Source organism: Athene noctua, chromosome 1 (genome assembly GCF_965140245.1).
Source record: "Athene noctua chromosome 1, bAthNoc1.hap1.1, whole genome shotgun sequence".
NCBI classification, from domain to species: domain Eukaryota; kingdom Metazoa; phylum Chordata; class Aves; order Strigiformes; family Strigidae; genus Athene; species Athene noctua.
Window position 1 is genome coordinate 183,604,093 of NC_134037.1, and position 21,764 is coordinate 183,625,856.

At 37.9% G+C, this 21,764-nt stretch overlaps 1 protein-coding gene across 3 annotated transcripts in view; it reads left to right on the forward strand.

Annotated features, from left to right (window-relative positions):
• The window catches only part of MID1 (midline 1), a 152,945-nt gene that overhangs the window by 64,618 nt on the left and 66,563 nt on the right, over positions 1-21,764 (forward strand). The window contains exon 3 of one of the 3 annotated variants that reach the window (XM_074907293.1): positions 18,792-18,875. The exons of the other annotated variants lie outside the window; for them this stretch is intronic. Within the exon in view, the coding sequence (XP_074763394.1) occupies positions 18,792-18,875 (84 nt within the window). The remainder of the gene's footprint in view (positions 1-18,791; positions 18,876-21,764) is intronic. 3 annotated transcript variants of the gene reach the window in all.

Sequence of the window (21,764 nt, forward strand, 5' to 3'; positions counted from 1 at the left end):
TTTATATGATGATGCAATCTTTTCTTTCATGTGCCTTAAGCATGGGCAGTTATTGTTCTCTCCCTTGCATTTGATTACAACCTTCAACTTAAAAAATATGCTGTGGCTTGGGAGGAAGGTGTATTATGTTAGACATACAATAATGTTTTCACCCTCTTGTGAGCATTTCTTATGATCACTCTTGAGGAAAAAGTGACCTTTCCATTCAGATCTACCAATTAGAGCAGCAACCATGAAGCTTTTTTGTGCTTTTTATGTTGTCTTTCCTCTGCTGAATTAGCTTTCTTTTCAGACTTGGTAGACACGTGCTTCAGCTCTCCTGAAATTCTGATGCACTGAATTCTTACACAGGCAGGATGCTGTGAATTGCTGTAGTTCTTTTTGGGTAAGAATATTATCAGAGGAACCTTTTTTTTCCCCCCCCTTAATTTACTTGATTAGTTCCAGCCTTGTCCATATTTATACAAATAGAAAACCTTCGTCTGAACATCCAGTGAATTACTCTAACACCACCTCTTCAGTAATGTTCTTGCAATGTCTTTTGTTAAAGGTGCTGGATAAAGAGAGTGATAAGCAACATTTTTCTGAATACTTGAAAAACATTTAAATTAAGTCTGAATTTTGAGCAGCTTTAAATGAGTTCTTGCTCTACCTAAATCAGTTTACACATTCTCACTTGAAAGCAATGTAATTTTTCTGTCAAAAAAATCACTGCTACTATTTAGGAAAAATCAAACAAACAAAGATTTGGAGTTCTGCTCTTAAATCTCATAATGCTTAATTTCAGCACTGTTAAAGTCAGTGAAAGCTTTAAGTTTTAATGTGTACAATATCAAAACAATTTTGAATAAATAAGGAAGCTATTTTAGTCTAATTATTGCCTCTATTTTGTGCAGAGTTGAGTGGTTGCAGTATAGGGGGTAAAAGTAAATTGTTGGGTTACTGGTAAAATGATTGTCACAAGTTACAAATTCAGATGTGGGAAAGCTTGTTTTGTAATGATTCTGCTTAGAGTTAGCAATGAAACTGCCGCTCCAAGGAAGAAAACAACAGAGAAATAAAGGGGAGGATACTTGTTTTGGTTTTGGTTTGTTTTTTTTTCCTGACATATTCTAAGTACGGTGGGAACCCCAGTTCACCCTGAAGTTCAAAACCGGAGTGCCTCTTTGAATGACTCCTGCTTGCAGAATGGGCTCTGAATCTGCTGTCATGTGTTTTCCTTGGAGGAGCTCATTTCCTTCCTGAGGAGGTCTGCAAGGTCAGGCAAATATCTGATCTTGGAAGCTGCCTGTCTCAAGGCTGCTCTTCTGAGTCATTATTTCTACAGAAAAATTCATAGGGAAAGTCTGTCAGAAACCCTGGAGTGTAGCTAAGCACTTCAGTAATGGGAAACCATTTTCAACTGGGCGTGCCAGGTAGAAGAGTAGTGTTCTGAGGCTTTGGGGATTTGTTTTCTTATATAGTATGTATGTAATTTCAGTATTCTTGTTTAAGGGTCAGAATTCATGTTAATTGGTTTCTAGTGCTGTGAAACAGTAACAGCTTGGTAGTGTGAGTAATAGGCCACCTGTCCAGTCTTAAAAATTTGGCCCTATTACTCTTTTGCTTTATGTTATGTTTACAGTATATACCAAGTTCTGGCCTCAGGCACACCAGCAGAATTCCACATTGCTTCAGAAAATATTATTGGATTTTTTGTTTATTCATACTTACTAGTAATTTATTTATTAGGTACTTATTAGTGACTATTTGGGGGTTTTCTTATTTATACTGTTAGCACTGAGCATAAATTATGGGGTCACTGAACTGATTTAGCAAGCCTGCTGCTGCCAAAAAGTGGTTCATCCTGTTACGTTGTTCTCTCTGTCTTTTTTGCATGCTACTGTCATTCTGCTGAAGCAGCTCTGGCACTGTTGCAACCCTTTGGTGAACTGATTCCCTGCATTTTCTGCTGGCAGTGAGCAGCCCCAGCAATGCAGTGGTGCAAGCATGCCCAGGGTGGGACCACTGAGTCTACTCCATTTTCTTCCTCTTTAGACACCCAGCCATATTCAGTGTACTCTAGGAAGACTGCTGCACTAGATGCTGACAATAGATGCACAAGTCAGGTGCCTAAAATACAATTTCTCAGCAGCCAAATCAATTTAATGGCTGGTTTCTGTGCGTCCATCATTTTCCCCCGCCTGTAGCAGTGCATCCTTATTTCCTCCTCATCATCTGTTCTATGCCTGTCTGACCCCACCCTGAGCTATGCCAGCTCTCAAAGTTGGTAAAAAATGAACTCTGCATAGTAAGTGAATGATTTTATGGATGTCTAGCAACTTGAAATGACTCAGTGATGGGTCAGACTTACTCTGGTTCTGGCACAAAGATGAGGATCTTACAGAGTAAGACAGGGAGGAAAGTGATTGAGTGGACTTTAAATAAAAACTTTAAAGCTAGGAGGAGTAATTCCACCTTTAGCCTATAACTGTGTATAAAAAGGGGATATGGCAACTTCTCTATGTCCAGCTCTGTTAAGGGTTGTTCTCTGTATCACCACAAGCTGCTGTTAAGATGTATGGATGTGACTCTTGACATTGAGTCAACCTTTCAGAATTTGAAGAATGCTGAAAAAAGAAAGCTTTCTTTTTTCTTGTGTCATTAAGTGGCCAAAAAGTATTTTTGCTGGTAAAACCCCCTGTATTGGTAAACAAAGCAAAATAAACTACAGAGGTACAAAAGTGGTGATGTAACTATGCCTATACAAAGACTTTTTTCAGTACAGAAATTTGCTGCAGAAGTTACACCCTTCACATGATGTTAGCACTCTGGCAAAAGCTTCTAATGTAGGTTCTAATGTGAAACTGTGGCTTCTGTTGAGAATAATAGTAGGAGAACAAATCTGATTGTTGGAGGTTTTTGCACCCTTGCTGTGAATTTTGCTCTATGATTAAGCTTTAGGTAACCCCCTAGTATATATACTTAGAACTTACTGTAAGTCCTCCAGACAGTTCTAAAAAAATTGAACAAATATTTCACAAATCTGTTTTAAAGTTTGAGCTTGGAAACAGTCACAGAAATAATTTGTTTTAGAGTTCCTTGAGAACTCTTACTATATTTCTAGTAGAGATACAATGTTTTCTGCTTTTGGAAAAGTTCATCCATGAAAAATATGGACAAAACTGTGGATTTGTTATTTATGTATTTATCTTGATTTATACACGTGACTTTTGAAGTAGTCCTGGAATATTCCTTGACATGTAGTGGAATGGATATGTCTGATAATTCTCTTTCAACCACAAACCAGCAGGACTTCAATATCTGAGCTGCAACAGGTGTAGATATATCTGATTTTGAAGAACTCCTGTCAGAGCCTTCCCACTTTCTCACAGACTGCAGGATAAAATGGGCTTGGAGTCATGCTCATTAAAACAGGGCTATTCTAAACTAAATAAAGAGCAAATTCCAAAACACATCAGAGCTAATTTGCCATTGTTTTCACCATAAACCATAATGAATCCTCATCAAATAAATGCAGCTGCTATGGTGCCGTATCCAAAATAATGTAATTAAATTGTTGCTTGGGGAATTTTAGAACATAAATTTGGCAGAGACTTGTTACTGGCAATTCGACAGCGAAGCATTTATAATCTTATCCAGAGAGGTGATCCTGTGTTCTGTCATTCTAAGGACAGAGAGAAGAAACAGATCCAGGATGACAAATGGCCAGACCAAAATCTGAAACAAGAAACCACAAGAACTAATCCAAGCCATGCTGGAAAGCCTGTAGGGAAGGCAAGGGGTGGACAGGAGGAAAAACTTTGGATGGGTTACATTAGAAAAATTCTCCACCACGCTCTGTGGTGACAAGGTCAACAAGGAAAAGGGCCCACCAAAGGGAGCCTGCAGGAGCCACAGCTTTGCCACCATCAGGGTCAGAACAGTCACAACACCTTATCAGGCAAGGGTAGCTCTGGGGCATCATGCTCAGAGCTAACTCAACCTCTCTGCCTGCTCCCCTACAAAAACATTCCCCCCCAGCTGCTTTTAGTAAGTGTGTGTTGACTGTAACTCAAACAACATCCATCTGAGGGAAAGCAGTGATGCTGGGTAGCTTGGTCTTTTGCGTGATGAATTCCCCAGAGCTGTCAGGACCCAGGCTGGCACGTGGAGATACAACATACAACTAAACATCTGTAGAAACTTTCATGATGAACGTGTGCTGGACGTACCACCATTGTCTTTCTTGGGCTGTTCAGGATCAAACAAGCTGTCATTAAAGTATCAAAAGTTATGATGCAGTGATCACTACAATCATTTTCTTGGTTACAAAACTGTAAAACTAAAACCAGGGTCATCTCGTCTCATCAGAAAGAAGGTTTTATTTCTAATTTGTGTTAAAAGTGACCCCAAATCAAATTCTAATTTCAGGAGAGGGGAATTTGCATTGCAGCCAAATCTGAGTCTTTAAATGTTTATAATTCATAATCCTTAGTATGCCTGTTTTAATTAAGCATATATGAAATATTGCAGCTTAGAGCATACTTTAACAGCTATGTTTCTGTTCATTTATGTGCTAAGCAAAGCTCCTGGGATTGTGTTTCCAATATGAATATTCAGTATTATGGCTTCAGAATTGGGTACCCATGAATATTTAATATTGCGTATTCCCAAAGGAGTTACCTAACACTTCAACTCAGGGATAGCTGATCAGATGAAGCCAACAAAGTCCTTCATGTTATCTTCAAACAAAGTCCTTCACATTATCTTCTCTTCTAAAAATTTTTTTTATTCCTTAGTGCGTAGCAGTTACTGGCAAAGTTGCAGAAGCAGCAGCTGACAGAAGTGCCAGCAGAAGTAATTGAAAAAGGGGCAGGGGGTATGGCAGGAAAATTTCCAGCTTTTGATGAAAACCAAAAAAATATAATTTGCTAAAGAAAGTGTAGAGATCAAATGTTGAGATTAGAGAATAACATGTTCAACAGTAAAGTTCACAGAACAACTTTGATGTGGAAAGAACATTAGAAAAAACTAAGAGCAAAGAGTTCAGAGGTAGGTGGGAATCCCTATTGTATGTATATAATTAGAGAAAAACTTTATTTTGTGGTTTGGTATTCTTTCTACCCAAAGGTTTAAAACAAGAAGACAAAATGAGCCTGCTGTATGCTCCTCTTGCTCAGCATTGGCCAGTAAACATTCTTTTTGATGGGAATAAGAAATAGTTATTAGAGCTAACATTTGCTCTCAGGTAAATGTTGCAGCAACATAAATCTACTCTAGCAGCAGACTGATATCTCCTGAATTTGAACTGCCAGAAGGGGAAGAGAAAAGAGAAACAGACAGGGTGAGATTTGTAGGTCAGTCACGGATTTCATGTAATGCATTTGTTTATGTAGCTTTGCAAACCCAAAGCTTTCTGAGATTTAGAAAAACAAATATTCGTGTCTTCTCAGAAGTTTGCCAAATGACAGAGTGCTGGCAATCTTAGCAAGAGGCTGAAATCATTTGTTGCCATGTTGTTTCAGCTCACAATAAGCTTTACAGCTATCCTGGATTTCATACGTAATACCTTCAGCATTGCTGAAGGCAATCAGGTGCCTCGATCCCGTGCCATACCCAAAAATATGTTTTAGCAGTTGCTTAATAACTCCACTGTGATTTTTTTTCTTTTTTTTTTTTAGCATTGCTGGATGATGACTTTGGTTTTGGCCTGTCTGTTCGGGTTAATTGACTGCAAAGTCACTGAGAAAATGCTGGCATAATGTTGAGCTTATTGGAAGGATCTGACTGGTCTTATCCTGTAATTTAATCAATAGACTTGAGTAACATTTTTAGTGACCGCAGATTCATCACAAATGGGGTTTTGATCCTAAAGCTGTTTCCACTTTTGAATAGAACTGCAGAATCAGTTTGAGGTGAGGAAAAAAATTGCCTGGAGATAAATTCTACTCATGTTGTCCCTCTTTTACTCACTAACTCAGTGATTATGGAATTTGATTTTTATCTCAGCATGAGAGTCTTGGAAATCACACCTCCCTCTGCAAAAGGACAGTGTCCCCAAGGAGAAAATTAGAGGGGATTTGGAGTGGGCTCTTCTTTTTCTCTCTTTACTGCACTTTGTGTCTTTCATTGTGAGGGTAGAAATCAATTCTTCCTCTGACTCTTTCCTCAGCAAACTGGAGTAGCGTAGTGTGCCACACATGGTGTCTCTTGTGCCCAGCCAGCCACAGGTGCTGAGCTCTGCCATCCCTGTGCTCCATAGGCTGCTTTCCCAGCTGCTTTGGTGCACAGGATTGTCAGCAGCACACAGCCTCAACACTCACCGCTGCTGAAACGGCTTTAACAGCAGAGATGTCATTGGCTGTGTTTGCCTTCCTGGAGTATGGAGGTTCAGTCCCTCTTTAGGAAAAAATGGGAAATCCAGGTTAAGTTAATTCTTTTCCCAGTCCAGGGTGGGGACAGGACCAAAGAGACACGGCCACTTTTTTGCTTGAAGTATTTTGGTTTGGCTGCTGACCCAGAAAATCAATTACAGTCACAGCCCTACATAGTGCAGAATAAGGTAATATTCAGTATGACAGTGGTTATGTCTGGCCTATGCAGAGCTAAGACACCTATGGAGGCTGATTTCCATGTGCTGTCTTATTTACCACTTTATACTCCTTCACATTCTCTAAAGGAATACTGTTTTCTGTGAAGGTTTATTTAAAGTAGAGATGCAGTACATTAAGAGAACACCAACTTTTTTTTTTTTCTTTTTTTTTGGCACAATAGTTCTACAGACTGGTCTTAGATGAAGTTCAGCTAATTTATATACTAACAATAGTGAGCTGATATTTCCTCTGATACTGAGACTTGGCAGAGAGGACCAGAAGGAAGTGGTTCAATCCAATATATAAGAGAACAGCAAAAGGGAAAAAAAGAGACTTCCTCCTCTTTATTATGTGAGGAGAATAATATATTACAAATAATTTCCACCCATTAAAATGCCCTTTGTTCTTACAGCCTGGTTGGGGATATGTGGTCAGTCCAGTTTTGATCACTGTAATATCTTTGCAACATCCCATTTTTGCTTCCTCATATCTATAGCTGGCCTTTGCATGTGTTGCATCTGATGCCAGCTGTTTACATTCAAAGGTCATTAACCAGGACACTTATTACTAAAGACTAGTGGTCAAAGTTTGGGCTATTCTGGCCCAGCTGTTGCAGCTGGATTTTTGTGGTCCTCAAATCTGGTTATTTCTGGATACCTTCATCTTTGATCAGCTGACTAGCTGTAACTTCGTGAGAGTGCTAGTGGGCCAGGGATATTTAAATCAGCTTTCTCTAGTTTTGTGAATCCCAAGGTTAAATCCCAGGTTGAGAAGCTTCCCAGACAGTTTGAAGAAAAAACACTGTGCATGAGTTATCGCTCTGATTACTGAATGGTATGTTTTTGCATTATAGTTGAATAATAACTAGATAATAAAGAAGGAAAGATTTTACACTGTTCTTTTTTGTACACAACCAACAATGCATCAGTGTTTCATTCGTTCATGTAAGGGAAGTTTGCTTTACTAAAGAACATAGCTTCTGTGGCCCATTTTGTCTGACCAGTGTTAGGAAACTGTCTATTATTGCTTGTCCCTGCCAGCCTTACTTCAGCCTCAGAGCGCTGAGCGGCTTGTGTTGTTTGCAAACCACACAACGTAGAGGAGATGAATTGCTCAAAGGCTTTTCTGTCAGAGGCATGCCACAATGGCTCATGTTTGTCTGATTTGGAAACCCTGGGCCAGCATGCAGTTTAACAGCAGAAGAGACCAGGAGAGATGTTGCTAAATCCTGTGGAACCCAACACCAGGTTTGCCAGTGGCAGAGGAGGAGAGACAGATTTCTCATGCCAAGGTTTTCAAAACTGTTAAGAAATGGCAGTAAGTTCTGTGGTGCCTTGGGAAAGGGCTGATTTCTAACCACTGGTTTTTGGTAGCTTTATGACATAGTCAAGCAATAAATGCCAAAAGAGTGCTGCTCTCTTCTGCACTTTTACATTGGTTTCAGCTAAAATCCAGAAGCCTAGAGGTTTATTTTACATCCTATGGAATGCAGTCCTAGGAATTAAAATCATCCAAATAATAAGCAATGTGGAAAAACTTGTGTTTCTGATTTGTTCAAATTTTTGATTGATTTCTCTTCATTAAAGCTAACTGCTATCATAAGGAACCTCTCCTAAGAACGGCTAGAGTTTAATTTGTACAAGGACTCTCATCCAAAATGTTACTTTTCATTGCTCGGTTCTTATTTAAGTAGAAATTTACAACTAAAAAGTTTGAATCACCGTACTAGTTTAAATGGAATTTCTTAATGATGAACAAGTTCTAGTACTAGTTTTTACCTGGCTTTTCATCTTAGTTTAGCTTGTATACTAACAATACAGCTTTTCTGTGTCAGCTCTACATCAGATCAGGATTTTTTTTCTATTAGCATCCATTCTGCTCAAGGGGACTTCATGGGAGAGATGGGCTCAGGAAACCCAGTGTTGTTCACTGATTCTGGCCAACTGAAGTTGAGCAGCAATCATTATTGTGGTATATGTTTCATATTCTTATCCCTGGCAAGTTTGTAATAAAAAGCTTCCATATACCCAGGTTTTTTCAGATGTGTCCCCTCCTTCTGGATTGTACAAATTTTAAAGGCTATAAAAGAGCGCCCAGAATTTCTGAATGGTAACTCTAATGGATCACACGCTTGTTGGCTGCTCTTCATCTGGAATCCAAAATGTCTTTGGGATTTCCAGCAATCACCACCCCAGGCATGTGCACGCTGCTCTTTACCTATACACAGGAATTCTGATGCTGTCAGAACATCCCAGCCATACTGAATATGCGCTATATTATATATTCACTTTCAACTGCATAATAAGCCTCCAGTAGGTCCCTGGGAAGGGCCACAGTGCCCAGATGGCCTTTGCAGCCCCAACAATTCTATATGCCATTAACACCTCAGATTTATTGAATATACAACAATGTTCACAGCCTTTCAATCAGGAACTCTTGCCTAGCAATAACAGAATCCTCTTCTATGTAACCCAAGCTCCTGCTTCCCTGGATGATCCACATGATGGTAGACATAGGTGGAAGTAAAACCCCCACCAGCTTTCTAACTACAAAGAGGTATTTGCATAGTGAGAACGGTCCATTTTACTTTTGCTGACCCACTTAACGCTGTGTTGATGCTTCACTAGAAAAGCTGGCCCTGTTGGGGAAATATCTCTAGTGAGTATTTAAAATGTATATAAATGCCTTGCAAGTATATTGGCTATATTAGTCTAGAAGGTAAAAGAATGATTGTGAAGTGCAAGGAAATCTGTCACCAGGATAGTGTGCATTTGATCTTTGTTTTATTCTTTATGTCACTATTTCATTCTTCTTTATTTTCCTTATTTCATTCATGAATTAGTAGCCTGTGATCTTATGGTGAAAATAGTTCAAAAACATGTCTTGTCTTTCTGCTATTGATTCCAGCTCACGCAACACTGTTTCAATGGGAATTTGCATTTCTGGAATCACTTGTTACCATATCTGATTGATTTATTTCTGGTCAGAGTCATAAGAGACACAAAATAACAATATTAAAGAGAAAAAATTGATGCCTCCTGAGGACTCTTTTTTCCTTCTGGGACAGTATTCTTTCCTCCTGAATTAAGATAATGCTACTCAACTGCTTTCATTTTTTAAGTATATAATTACATATCTTCTGAGTCTCCTAATGCATTTTTTGCTTTCAAACTGTATGCAAAAAGGGGATAATTCATGGTTCTAACACATTTTAAGATATTTCTGAGGCAGATATTTGGTGGGCCTGTTATTTACTGACATCTTATTCTGAAGAACATCAGTGTTCATGGTCTCATTATAACATTATAACATAATAAATTGCTATTTGACTGAAGTGAAGGGCTGCTTATTTTGATGACAAATTAATTGAAGATTCTAGTTTTAATGTAATTTAATAATTAAAAATATTTCAAGACAGATGTATTTTACTCACTTAATTTGTAAAAAATTATAAAAGAGTGAAGGAGAGGAAAGAATGAAAATTAGCATTAAAAATATGTAAGAAAAGAAAAGGTAAATAAAAGCTTTGTAAAGGCCCCAGTCCTGTATGTGGAAATCTTACTGTTGATTTAAATATGAGCTGGAACTTGCCCTTTAGCAGAATGACTGCTTACAAGATATGGGACTGTCATTATGTAAAATGGTTTTGTGTATTTGCTATATTTTATTCACATCACAGAAAACATCCAAGAGCTAAAACCCCTAGGCTAGCATTTAATGTCTAAAACAAGTTTAGTAAACCTCTTATTTTTATTGGCAACCTGCAGTCTGTTGCAGCTCTCATTCTGCTGTCAAAAGAAGGGTCTTTAGTGAGGTAAAACATGATTTTTTCATGTCTGGGGTCTTGGCAGAGGACAAACACTGGAGTCTCAGTTCAGCATCTGATGTACAATAGGTGATTTCACAAAGCACCTTTGCAATTTGGCAGACTTGTTTGCAAGAGACCTCAGAATTAAATGAGTGAATTATTTAACATTATCCCATAGAAATCTGCCTCTGTAGGTCAAATCTGAAGTTAAATCACTAAAAATACGGTAGTTTCTTCTATGCTGTTCCAAGCCTCAGAGTACAGCAGCGGACATCTGGCTCAACTCAGTATGTGCTTCACCCTTTACGTATTGGTGTGAAATGTATTTACAGCTCTGAGATACACTGAAGATCTCAGTGAGTAGAGATGTGACACTTTTAAGTTTTTTTCACCTAAAATGTATCCAGAATCACCAAATTAAATCTTACTGTAAATACTGTGGGTTATGTTTATGGAATTTGAACTAATGTTACTTCATTTATTTCTACTGTGATTGTGACTCCTTACAAAGTGCCATCCAGTTTTTGTCTTCCATTTTTAAGAGTGTACTTCACTTTCTGTACCCTACACTTTCAAAGTTGGTGTTAACGTTGTTCTGCAATGGCAGACCTGATTCAGGGCTTGTTGGCGTCAGCAGAAAAGGCTCCAGATGACTTTGGAGGCTGCTGCACAGGTACCACAGGGAATTGATGGCTATACCCTTAAAAAATTTACTAGGATTAATTTGAGTGTTTTGTCTGCATCTTGAGTAGTAAAGTCTCAGGGAGGTCCACGGAGTCAAACTGTGTCTAAACCATTTAAAAGCACTGCAGCAAAACCCAAGACCTTTGACTGAGTACTTAATCGAGCAATTAAATGCACAGGTACCATGAACTTTGCATTGTGAATTAGGTACCTGACTGCTATTTATCAATTAACTCCTGTACAAACCCTAATAATGTCATTGTATAGTATTTTTCTCACATATCTTTTGTCTCATTCCACACAAAATATGTCTGGAAAACTTTAAAATACTAAGTTTTTCTAAAATACATTTTTTAATGTTTGATTTAGAGGAAAAAATATGTATACACACTCTTTCAGATTACTCTTTGTTCTATTTGCTCTTGGCTGTTTGATTTAAATTGTACAAGGCAAAGATCATGTCTCCTCTGGTTTTGTAAAGATCCAGGGGTACTTTCACCATATATAGGTGACCGAGGGTCTAATTCTAAGATTAGCTCTTCATAGGTAAGGTTCTACAGGAGGCTATGACACATTAGGCATTATTAAATCCAGGTGTATAATCTCCTGCAGGATAAGGATCTCATATGTGAATTTTTCAGATCAGGCATGTTTGATGCCAGTGTTGCATCTAATTTTTACTGCAGTTCTACTTTACTTAATTATCCCTGTAGTCTGACTGAGATATAAGGAGGTCAATTAACTTTCACAAGGTTCATGGTGTTCCTTGACTCAATTCCTCAACAGCCAGACTGAGTAACCTCCTTATTTAACAGTCATGTCTTTCTCAAATTATGGAAGACCTCTGCTTTGAGACTCTTAGAGATGGATGTTTATTAGCAGTATTTGTTTGATAGGTTCAAAATGATTTCACGTATTGTTTTATACTGGACTTCTACAATGCAGAAACCATCAGCATTATAGTTAAAGCAAGACATCATGAAAAAAAGACCATGTTTTCCAATAAAGTCAACTTTTCTAAATACATGCATTGGATAAATTGTGGCATTTATCTGTTGGCCTAGTCTGAGGATAATGGGAAGCTGTTTATTCTGCCTCTATGGGTAACCTGCCTCTTCAGTATGCTTAGGTCCCATGAGGTGGGTTAACTGTGATGTGACCTCTACCTGGAAGAGGTCACAGCAGTCCAATGGATGTTGCTTGCAAATAAAAATTATCCTGAATTTTGTGGTACTATTTGGAACGGAACTTTTAAAGACTGTACATGTTATCTCAGAGCTTTTAGGAAGGGAGAGACATGAACACTAAAAACAAATATAGTGTACCAGCCCCATGTAATGGAAATACATGGTGAAATATAGTGATCTGTAGCTATCATCAGTTGTACAACTTGCAAAAGTAAGAGGCACTCATATGAGGGTTTATTGAATAAAGTCCAGGGCTGCTGTTTCAAAGCACTAAGCAGAATTGCTAAATAATAGTATTTTCCAGGAATGCCTCCAAACAGCATTGTTATACCACAGTACGAGAAACAACAAACTAAAAGCATTCCTTTCTCTTTGGCATAATTTCCACCACATGACAATGCTACATAGACACGTTAGAAAAAAACCAACATACTCTTTTAAATGTAGAGCTGCATAAAGATTGAAAAAATTAAAAGAGAAGAGTCTATATTTTTATCCTCTTAATTTCTTGGTATACTAGGTTTAAATAAAATAATTGAGTGTTAAACATTCTCTAGGCTGGGATCCATTTAAAGCATTACAGCTAGCATTACTCTGTCCTGCAAGTCATCATTGTAAAGTAGGACTGTATCACGTCCCAGATGTATAACCAACCTGAAAATCAGAGAGCAGCCTGTTACTACTAGCTGTGACTTTACTTATTCCTGTGAGTCACCATCAAAGATTATGGTAGAGATGACAGAGATCATGCAGTTTTTGTATTATATAGTGGATTGCACCTGAAAATCAACTCTTTCAGTCATTGGGCTAGCATTACTCTTCGAGAATTTTGGAGGCTGGAAATTATTTTGGACACTGTGACAGGTATATGATCTTTTGATTTTTGTCTGGACTTTTTAATTTAGAGTCTTTATCTAAACTTTTGAGCCACAATACTAGCAGAACTTAGACAGGATGGGAGAAAAGCTTTGTTGGAACTTCAAAGAAAACCACAGCATGAAGTAGAAGAAATGTGACACTGAAGAACACCACAAATGTTCTTTCATCACTTCTGTTGTACTCTCTTGAAGCACTTCAAAACCATATCTACTCCCACACTTTCTGTGAGTGTACCCTTAGTTTTAAAGTGAGAATGGAAAGCATTGTGTTCGTCTCACCCACAGTCGTTGCCAAGCCTCGAGATGGAACCTAGGTTTTTTTTCTTGTGTCAGTAGTCAAGTGTGAGCATTGTGCTCATATTTTAACTAGCAAACAATGCTGCCTCAAGTAACTGAAAACAGAATTCTCAATTCCTATCTAGGTTTCAGATTTGGATTACCTATTTTATTCCAAGTATTTCAATGTTTATTTCAAAGAAAGAAGATGAACAGATGTTTTATTTCTAATTAAGTTGGATGGAAGTACCTCAAAAAGTATCTCAGAAGTCTGACAAAGCATTATGTCCTAGTGGAACAAATAGAGCAACCTGAAACTTCACAAATAATGAATGCTGCAGTGTAACTTCCAATAGAAAATCTCAGCACAGGGCACAGGCAGATTAGATCAGGTTTATCTTTGATCAAGAGCCAAAAGCATCATGAACATAATGATAGTAATTTTGTTTTATTCTTTTATTTTCATAGAAAACATGAGATAAGCATTGGAAACATTATTTATGTTAACAGGAAAATTCATTATTAAATTACTTTATTTAAAACAAAGCTAAGACTGAATGAAATAAAATTGTATACTCTCCTCCCATCCTTACTCTTAATATTTAATGAATTATCTTATGTTCTATCATCTGTTGTCTAATATTCTATTTCATTCTTCAGTCTGCAAGAAAAAACTAAATATAGTCTAATGGCTGGGCACAGAGCCACTTTTAACACCATAATTCACTTCAACATTGTTTGATCATTTCAGAACCAGTAACTGAATTTCACAGAAATTATTAGGTCACAAAGATTCAATTTCCATTCCAGTGTAAATTTTCACATAGAGACACTTATGTGTTTTGGGTTTTTTTTCTTAATTAAGGCATTCCAATCTGTGTTGCAAAGAAAAGAGTTAGTCCAAAGGTTAATCACTACCTATTTTTGCAGAACTGTTATTACAGAGATCTATAGATATCAGGGTGATAGGGGTGTGTATGGGATTAGGAGCAGGGACAATTAGGAATTTGGAAATGAACTTTCTGTTGCTGTTTTTTGTAAATTCTAGTATATGTGATGATTTTTTTCCTCCAGGAATGATTCATTTTTAATAAAGTTTCTGCAGAGAGAGACAGAAATTGCTCAAGGGAAAGAGAAAAGGAGAACTATCTCAGAATAACCTTAATATTCTTCAGTAATGATTCTGGAAGTTCATAACTGTTTCTATAAACGAACATACATGTAAAGGGGGACTTTGTGAAAAAGGATGATAGGAACTGCATGCTCTAGTCACAAGTAGGCTGCTAAGTGACATTTAAGGCAACTTGTTCAAATCAGTAATACAGGATACCAAAGTTCAGGTATATATTCAATATAATATGTATTCAATATGTAACTACTTATAAACATTAAAATCACAGCAGAAACACAGACCTCACATACTAGTATATTCATATACGATGAGAAAATTGTTCTGCTATTCAGGAAGGAAAACATAGCTCCTTAAATTTGTAGCTATGTTGGAAAAGTCATCTTGGGGCCAAAAGGAAATGTAGAAGTTAAATTCTACCTTTTTGCTTATCCTGTGGAGTTTGACCAGTGTATTCAGTTAATAGAGTTATCTTTATACCATCAGTCTTACAAAGTTCTACAGTCTTCATTCATTTTCTTGCTAGAATACATTCAGCCAGCTGTGGTTTTCCTCATAGAGGTTTCCCTCCCTGTGGTCCCACACCTTCTTTTGTTCCTTAAACCACATGGACTTCCTTTCTCAATAGCTGCAACTGTTTCCTTGTTCCCATCTGTCTTCTGCTGTCTTTAAAACTTTCCCTCAGAGAATATGCATCTAAGAAATTAATTTTTAAGATTTTTGACACTCTGACCTTTAATGACATTTGTGTGGCTTGACATCTTTCTCTGAGTCATATCTCAGCATCCCATACACTCAGTACTTCTCATCAGCATGCTTGGGTTTGGCTTATTGCAGTTGAGATCAGTCAGGAAAAAGCTCTGAAGGGGAAGAAGCAGAGGGAGAAACAAACACAGCTTGAAACAAAAATTAAACTTGCTGGGTCTGGAGAAAATCAGCTAGCCATGTTGGTTGCATAATGCATATTCACAGAAATTATTTAATTTTTTCAAGATATTTGTAACCACTGACATATACACATACACATATATATCTTTGCATATATACAATATATATCTGTATGTACATATATATCTACATGCAGGTAGATACTTTTATATATGTGTATGTGTATGCATTTGTCTAAAACAATAGGGTTTTTCTGGCTAAAACACAAAGTTTCTCATCTCCTTAGCCTTTCATTTTTTGATACAGCTGCTTACATGCTCATGTCCTTACTTGCCCATCTGATCATTCTGTATATGCTTGCCTCCTTGTGCATGTTGATTAAAAACTGCAGGGAAAAATTTTAAAGGTTAGTTTTATGATTTATTTTTTTTTACTTATAAACATTTGGGATATTTGTCTAACCATAAATTACTGTTTTTAAAGCATACTCTAATATTTACATATAAAGTTGATAAATTAGTTTAATTTTGACCATCACTCATCAGTAATCAAATAGCCATCTGTGGGCTATGGATAATTATCATTATTGACGTTTTAGTTTAAATACTCTAACATTTAAACAAGGCAGTATTTGAGTAAGTGTCCCTGGAGGGAATGTTTCAGTGCTCAGCTCTGTCTTTAATTACCACAAATTTCTTTTAACTTCACAATTATTCACTAGTGATATTTTATCTACAGATAAATGTCTTATGCACTAAAGAAGGAAAGGGTTTCTAGCAAGCTCAGAATTCAGCATTTTGCCCTTTCCTGTCTGTTGATAATTAGTATATTAACTGATTCTCTGAATATTGATTTATTTTCTGTCCTTATTTTTTTATAATTTGAAGGCTCACATCGGTGTTTGCATGTTGTAGAAGTGTCATAGTTCAGACAGATTCCTAGTGCTGGGTAACTGTCTGCATATTTACAAAGGAGCTCTAAGGGTGAGCACATACTTATGCAGCTTGATGAATTCCAGCCTAAGTCATCTGAACCATTCCAAGAGGATAGAAGACGACTACCTTCTCACTCAGCGGATATAGAAATGGGGCACTATCATTGCAAATGGCAAAGTCTGTCTACCCAGATATGGTGGATTAGATGGGTGCTTGGTGTGATTCTTTGGAATTAATGAAGAACATCTTTTTAAGACAGACCAGTTCTTGGGAAACTTTAAAAAAAAAAAAAAAAATTCTGAGAGGAAAGGTGCCAGTCTATAGATCTAACTGTATTGTTTTGATCATTTAGATCTTTTTCATTGATTTAGACACTTTTCCCAAATTTGACAGTCACACAAGTGTTGCAAACGTGAATGTGAAACTCTGATATTACAACAAATGTGCTAAAAATGCAAAGCTGTATTCACTGTAAAACTTTAATCCTTTCCAGGCTGTCAACTATGCTTTTACTTGTCCTGTTACAGCTAGTGATACTGAAGTGATATATTGCAATATAGTATACCATGTAATAATGCATAATGTATATATATGTATTTTAGTATACAACATAAAGATATATAGTGGTACCCTGGTGTTATTGTAGCACTTTCCAGCTGAGGTTGATACTATACTTTCTGTTTTGAGAGTGGTGCATGTTCAAGAATTTAGGCAAGAATTTATTCTTTGCTTTTACTTCTCCTGTGGCCAGAGATTAGCTCCTTTCTGTGTGTACATAACCCAGCCCCAGTCCAGTTTGGGGACTCTGGAAAGGTGGCAAGTGTATTAGAAATTAGGCTGTATGGGCAACAGGATTAACAGAGCTACATGTAGAGTGGCCTGTGCCTTGGTAACCCCTCCAAATAAGCCCAGTTTCCTACCATGCTCTGTGGATTCAGTTTTCCTTCCTTGCAGTACTTGAAAATCCATGGATGTCCTCAGTACCTCTTTCCTTCCTTAGGCTATCGGCTGGGCAAGCAGCAGTGCAGCACAGGGGGTGCGTCCAGAGTAGGGGCACATTCCAGCAGACCTTGTGGGTCAGATCAGTTCATTAACTGAGTCCTCACTCACTATGCAGCAGTCAGTTTTAGTGAACTTTGTAGGAATTCAAGATATCCAGGTCTTCTGTCTCTCTGTCTTTGAAGTTAGCCATTCAGTTTGTAAGCTATTGTAGATGTGGCAGGTAGTTGCATGGAGGTACCACAGGCAGTCAGGTCAAAGTTAGAGAGAAGGATGAATTTAAATGAAATCCCATTGGAAACAAAACCATTTGTATCCTCGGTATATTTTCTCCCTCTAAAATGCTAAAAAGCTACTTTTTCAGTCCCTACTCTGGTCTCGTTCCCCAGCACAACTCTACACAGGGAGTTGGATCAAGTGTTTGCAGGGAGTGGCTGTTGTATTTTTCTGTACTTATGAGTGACCCCCATGCTTCAAGAGATACACATTCTGAGGATACTCAGTATTCTACAGCTGTAACTTGTTCGTCTAGAAAAATAAGCATGCAAATAAAATATTTCTGACTAGCTGAAATCTGACTGACCCTTTGCTTGTAGAGCTTCTTTGTGTGGCAGAGCATACAGATGCTACAATGGGGGATGTAAAGCAACTATGTTGAGCTTATGCAAGATTTGAAAAGTTACTCAGGAGTTAGTCTGGCCAAAATGTAGTGTTTCTAATGGTTTTTTAAGTCCATGCCTTGTAAATGTGTCCTTCAAATCTGAGGCATCTGGAAAAAAAAAATCAGTAACATCTCTAAGTAAAAGTAGCTTAGTTTTCAGAGGGGCTGTAAGACTTTCAACAGTCATAAGCCTAAAAAAAAAAATAGTGTAGGCTCTAGAAACTTTTGAGGAAAACAACAATTTACAGAATTTTTGTGAGCGGTTTCAGGTAATCTGAGACCTCATCAATAGGAGGGATGATTCTGCTTCACCACAGCTTCGAGATAGCTTGTTTCCTACTGCCTCACTGGTACTGGTTGTTACAGTCGGGCACCTTTGGGAAGGATTTGTTTTCAGCAACATTAATATTTTGATGCACTTGACTATATGCTCATACATGCTGTAGTTCTGATGAAGGGGTGAGAGAGGGAATGCACCTTTCAACAATGGTGTATTCTTATTTTAATAACCAGAAAAAAGGAAGGCAAATAAAACTAAGAGTTTTTGTCAGACTATCTGGGGAAAGGAGCTTAAACAGATTTCTTCCTCTACTTGGAGAAACAGTGTGGAGTTTAGTATGAGGGAGTCTTCTGGAGTTTCAGAACCACTCTCCAAGTCACATACCACACACTGACTTCGCTATCTAATTCCTCTTTAAAATTTCATCCACTGTAAAGAAAAGATGTGAGAGTGATATAAACTCTGTCAGAGTCAATTTCTTTCTCACCAAGGAGCTAACCCCACCCTGGAATCGAGAACTTTCTGAGAATTCAGGAGCTGTGACAGTATCACTCAGTAGTACCATGATAGGTCAGGTAAGGAAACGTGAGTTCATAATTCAATTTTCTGAACACAAGCATATGCACATCTAGTAATGAGCACATTTTCACTGGCCAAGTGAAATAAATGGTGTCAGATAATGGAAGTAAATGAGGGCATTGTTTATGTGATTTAAAGTAGAGCAAGTCTTTTGGCTACATACGTAGATTTAAAATCAATGTTAGAAGGGAAGTAAGACATTCATAGCAGAGATCATCATGTCAGTTCAAAATAGGTAAGTAGAACATCATTAAAATATCAGGTTTAATGATTAAGTGATATTAATTTGCAGCTGGAGTTGACTGGCTGTTTTGCAAACTGAATGTTTGACCAAGGAAACATGATCATGCACCTCGGCTTATGCTTTTCTGAGAACTGATACCAGTTATACAATTACTCTGTTCCTCCCCTTTCTCTTTTACCATCACAAATACTATCAAATGCTGACTTTACATTTATCTTCAGTAAATTTCTCCCTCCTTTTTGTATCACAGCATCAGTGAAAGGTATTGTTCTTTATAATTGTATTTAACAATGCTTAAAAGGATTTAGTGAGTCAGGATTACTTCTTAGTGCATCCACAAGATGCCGACTTTGGTGTGAAGACTGCCTGGCAATTTCTGACCCTTCAGCACCTTTCTGTCCCTCCTGTCACAGCTCATAACACCCTATGTTTTTCTGTTACATCTGTCTGTGGAAGTGCATTGCAAGCTGGATCTCTTATACTGGTTTAAAGTATATTCCCATTACCTCTTCTTTCTTTTAGAGGTTTATTTTTAACCCAGACCTGGCTTACAGTGCAGCCACATAGAGTGGTGCCTGCAAGGGCAGGGCAGTGGGGAGGACAGGCCTGTGCTTCTTAACTGGCCATGTCATCACAGCCAGTAAGTGACAATATCATGCTGAAGACTACAAGACTCTGCATGTTCAGTGTTCTTGTAGCACCTGTGTCTAACCAGTCCCAAACACTGCTCACTGAGAATCGACTTGTAGAGGCTGCCAGAACAGTTGTAGCAGCTGCTCCCACCCCACGAAAAGCAGCAAGTGGTAGTGCATGGAGGGTAGCTGTGGAAGGCCTCTGGGTGCTGCCTCAAGGCCAGTTTGCATTGCCTCATTAAACAGAGTTAAGCTAGTATTACTCTTTTCCTTTATAGATGAAGGAACTGAAATATTCAGTGATGTGATGTGGCAATGGCCAGAGAATAAACATCACTCCTGGGAATAAAGTCAAGACAAAATGTATGTGAAAACTTTTTCTGTAGCTTGCTACCTACCAGCCTGCACTCAAATAATGCGTCTCTCATAATGAATTTATTTTTTCTTTGCCAGATGTTATCAGTTGGTAATGCTTTTTCCTTAGATAAACACTCAAGAAAGTAACATAGTAAACCTGTTATATTTAAAAGCATTTTGTTGTGTACTAGAACTATGTGCTTTTTCTAGAATCTCTTAAATGGTAAATCTTGTTTTGCCTATTTTTTTTTTTCAGTAGGGATTTGGGATTTGATGGGATGTCTTTGTATGGGTCAAGTTGAACATATGAATTTTATTTTCAAAAGCAGTTTTTCTTCCAGACAGTGACTTATTCTTTGAACAAATAGCAACATCTAGCCATGTACAAGAAATGCCTAGTACTGAATAAAAGCATTGGGGAAGAGCATTTTCCCTTTGGCATATGGCAAGGGTTGGATATGAATACTAAAATACCTTTAAACAAGCTAGCAGAGTCAGTCTGTGACTTTCCCAAGTGGTCTTGTCTCTGGACGTAAGGAACACAGACAGGTTTGGTTATGGCAGTATTAGCACCTAGGAAATGTTTTTTTTTCCATTGTGCAATATATTCACCAGATTTGGCTTCGGTATAAGATATAGGGGAATATACTGTCTATAGAAGCACAGATGACTGAAGAGAATGAGTTTTTACCCGATATTTTCAAAAGTTCAGAGTAGGCATTGTTTTTAGGAGTCCCTTTGAAATTCATGAGCATCAGATAGGAACAACTTTTTTTTCAAATCTGTATTCTAGATGCCTGCACATCTAGGCATTTATGAATAACTCACAAAGAACATACTTGCAATTGTAGTCAAGATGCCTTTGAAAAACATGTCAATACATTGAGCCTGCTATAACACCAGTTGCTTCTTTATTTGGTTGCAATCCAAACCAGGGTCCCAGATCTGAATGTACAGACAGAATGGAAATGTGTGCAGTTCAGTGCTGTCCACCCTGAAGGTGTCAACTCTGGTATGGAAGGGTGGCAGGGACAGCTGAGCTGTTGTGGCATCCTTGACTGGAGTGTATCTGGTAATAAAGATGGAATTGAAACTTAGTGAACCTCCCACATTCCTAATCAACATTTTAGCATGCATTTAAAGCACTTTGGTAGGCAAGACTTTCACTTCTTTTCTGGTATGGGACAAAGTATTGCCAGGTGTCTGGACACAAGTTTTGAATGCCAATGGTTGTAGGACCACATGACATTCAGGGATGTGAGGGCAGGGTGGCTCAGTAGCACTGATTTCGGGACAAGTCCCTGCAATGCAGCATATGGCTTGGTGTCAGGACAGAGAGAGGTCTCTCCACTGTGACTCCACATGCCAGCAGGAGCTGCTCCCAATAGATAGCAACAGTCTAGCCCACCCTTAATCCTGTTTGATGCATATCCACTGAGTAGCACACTAAAAAGTGCCTCCTGTAGTTTTCTGATGTTTTCCCATTCTTATGATAAAGTTATGCCACCACATTGCTAAATCCTACACTTCAGAGCTGTCATAATTGTACTATAAAGGTATCCTTGACTGTCTTATATTAGCGTGAAATATCAGTGCTCTTCGTGTTTTTAATGTAAGCTTTTAAAAGGCTCATGTAGAACTTTAGGCTTGTA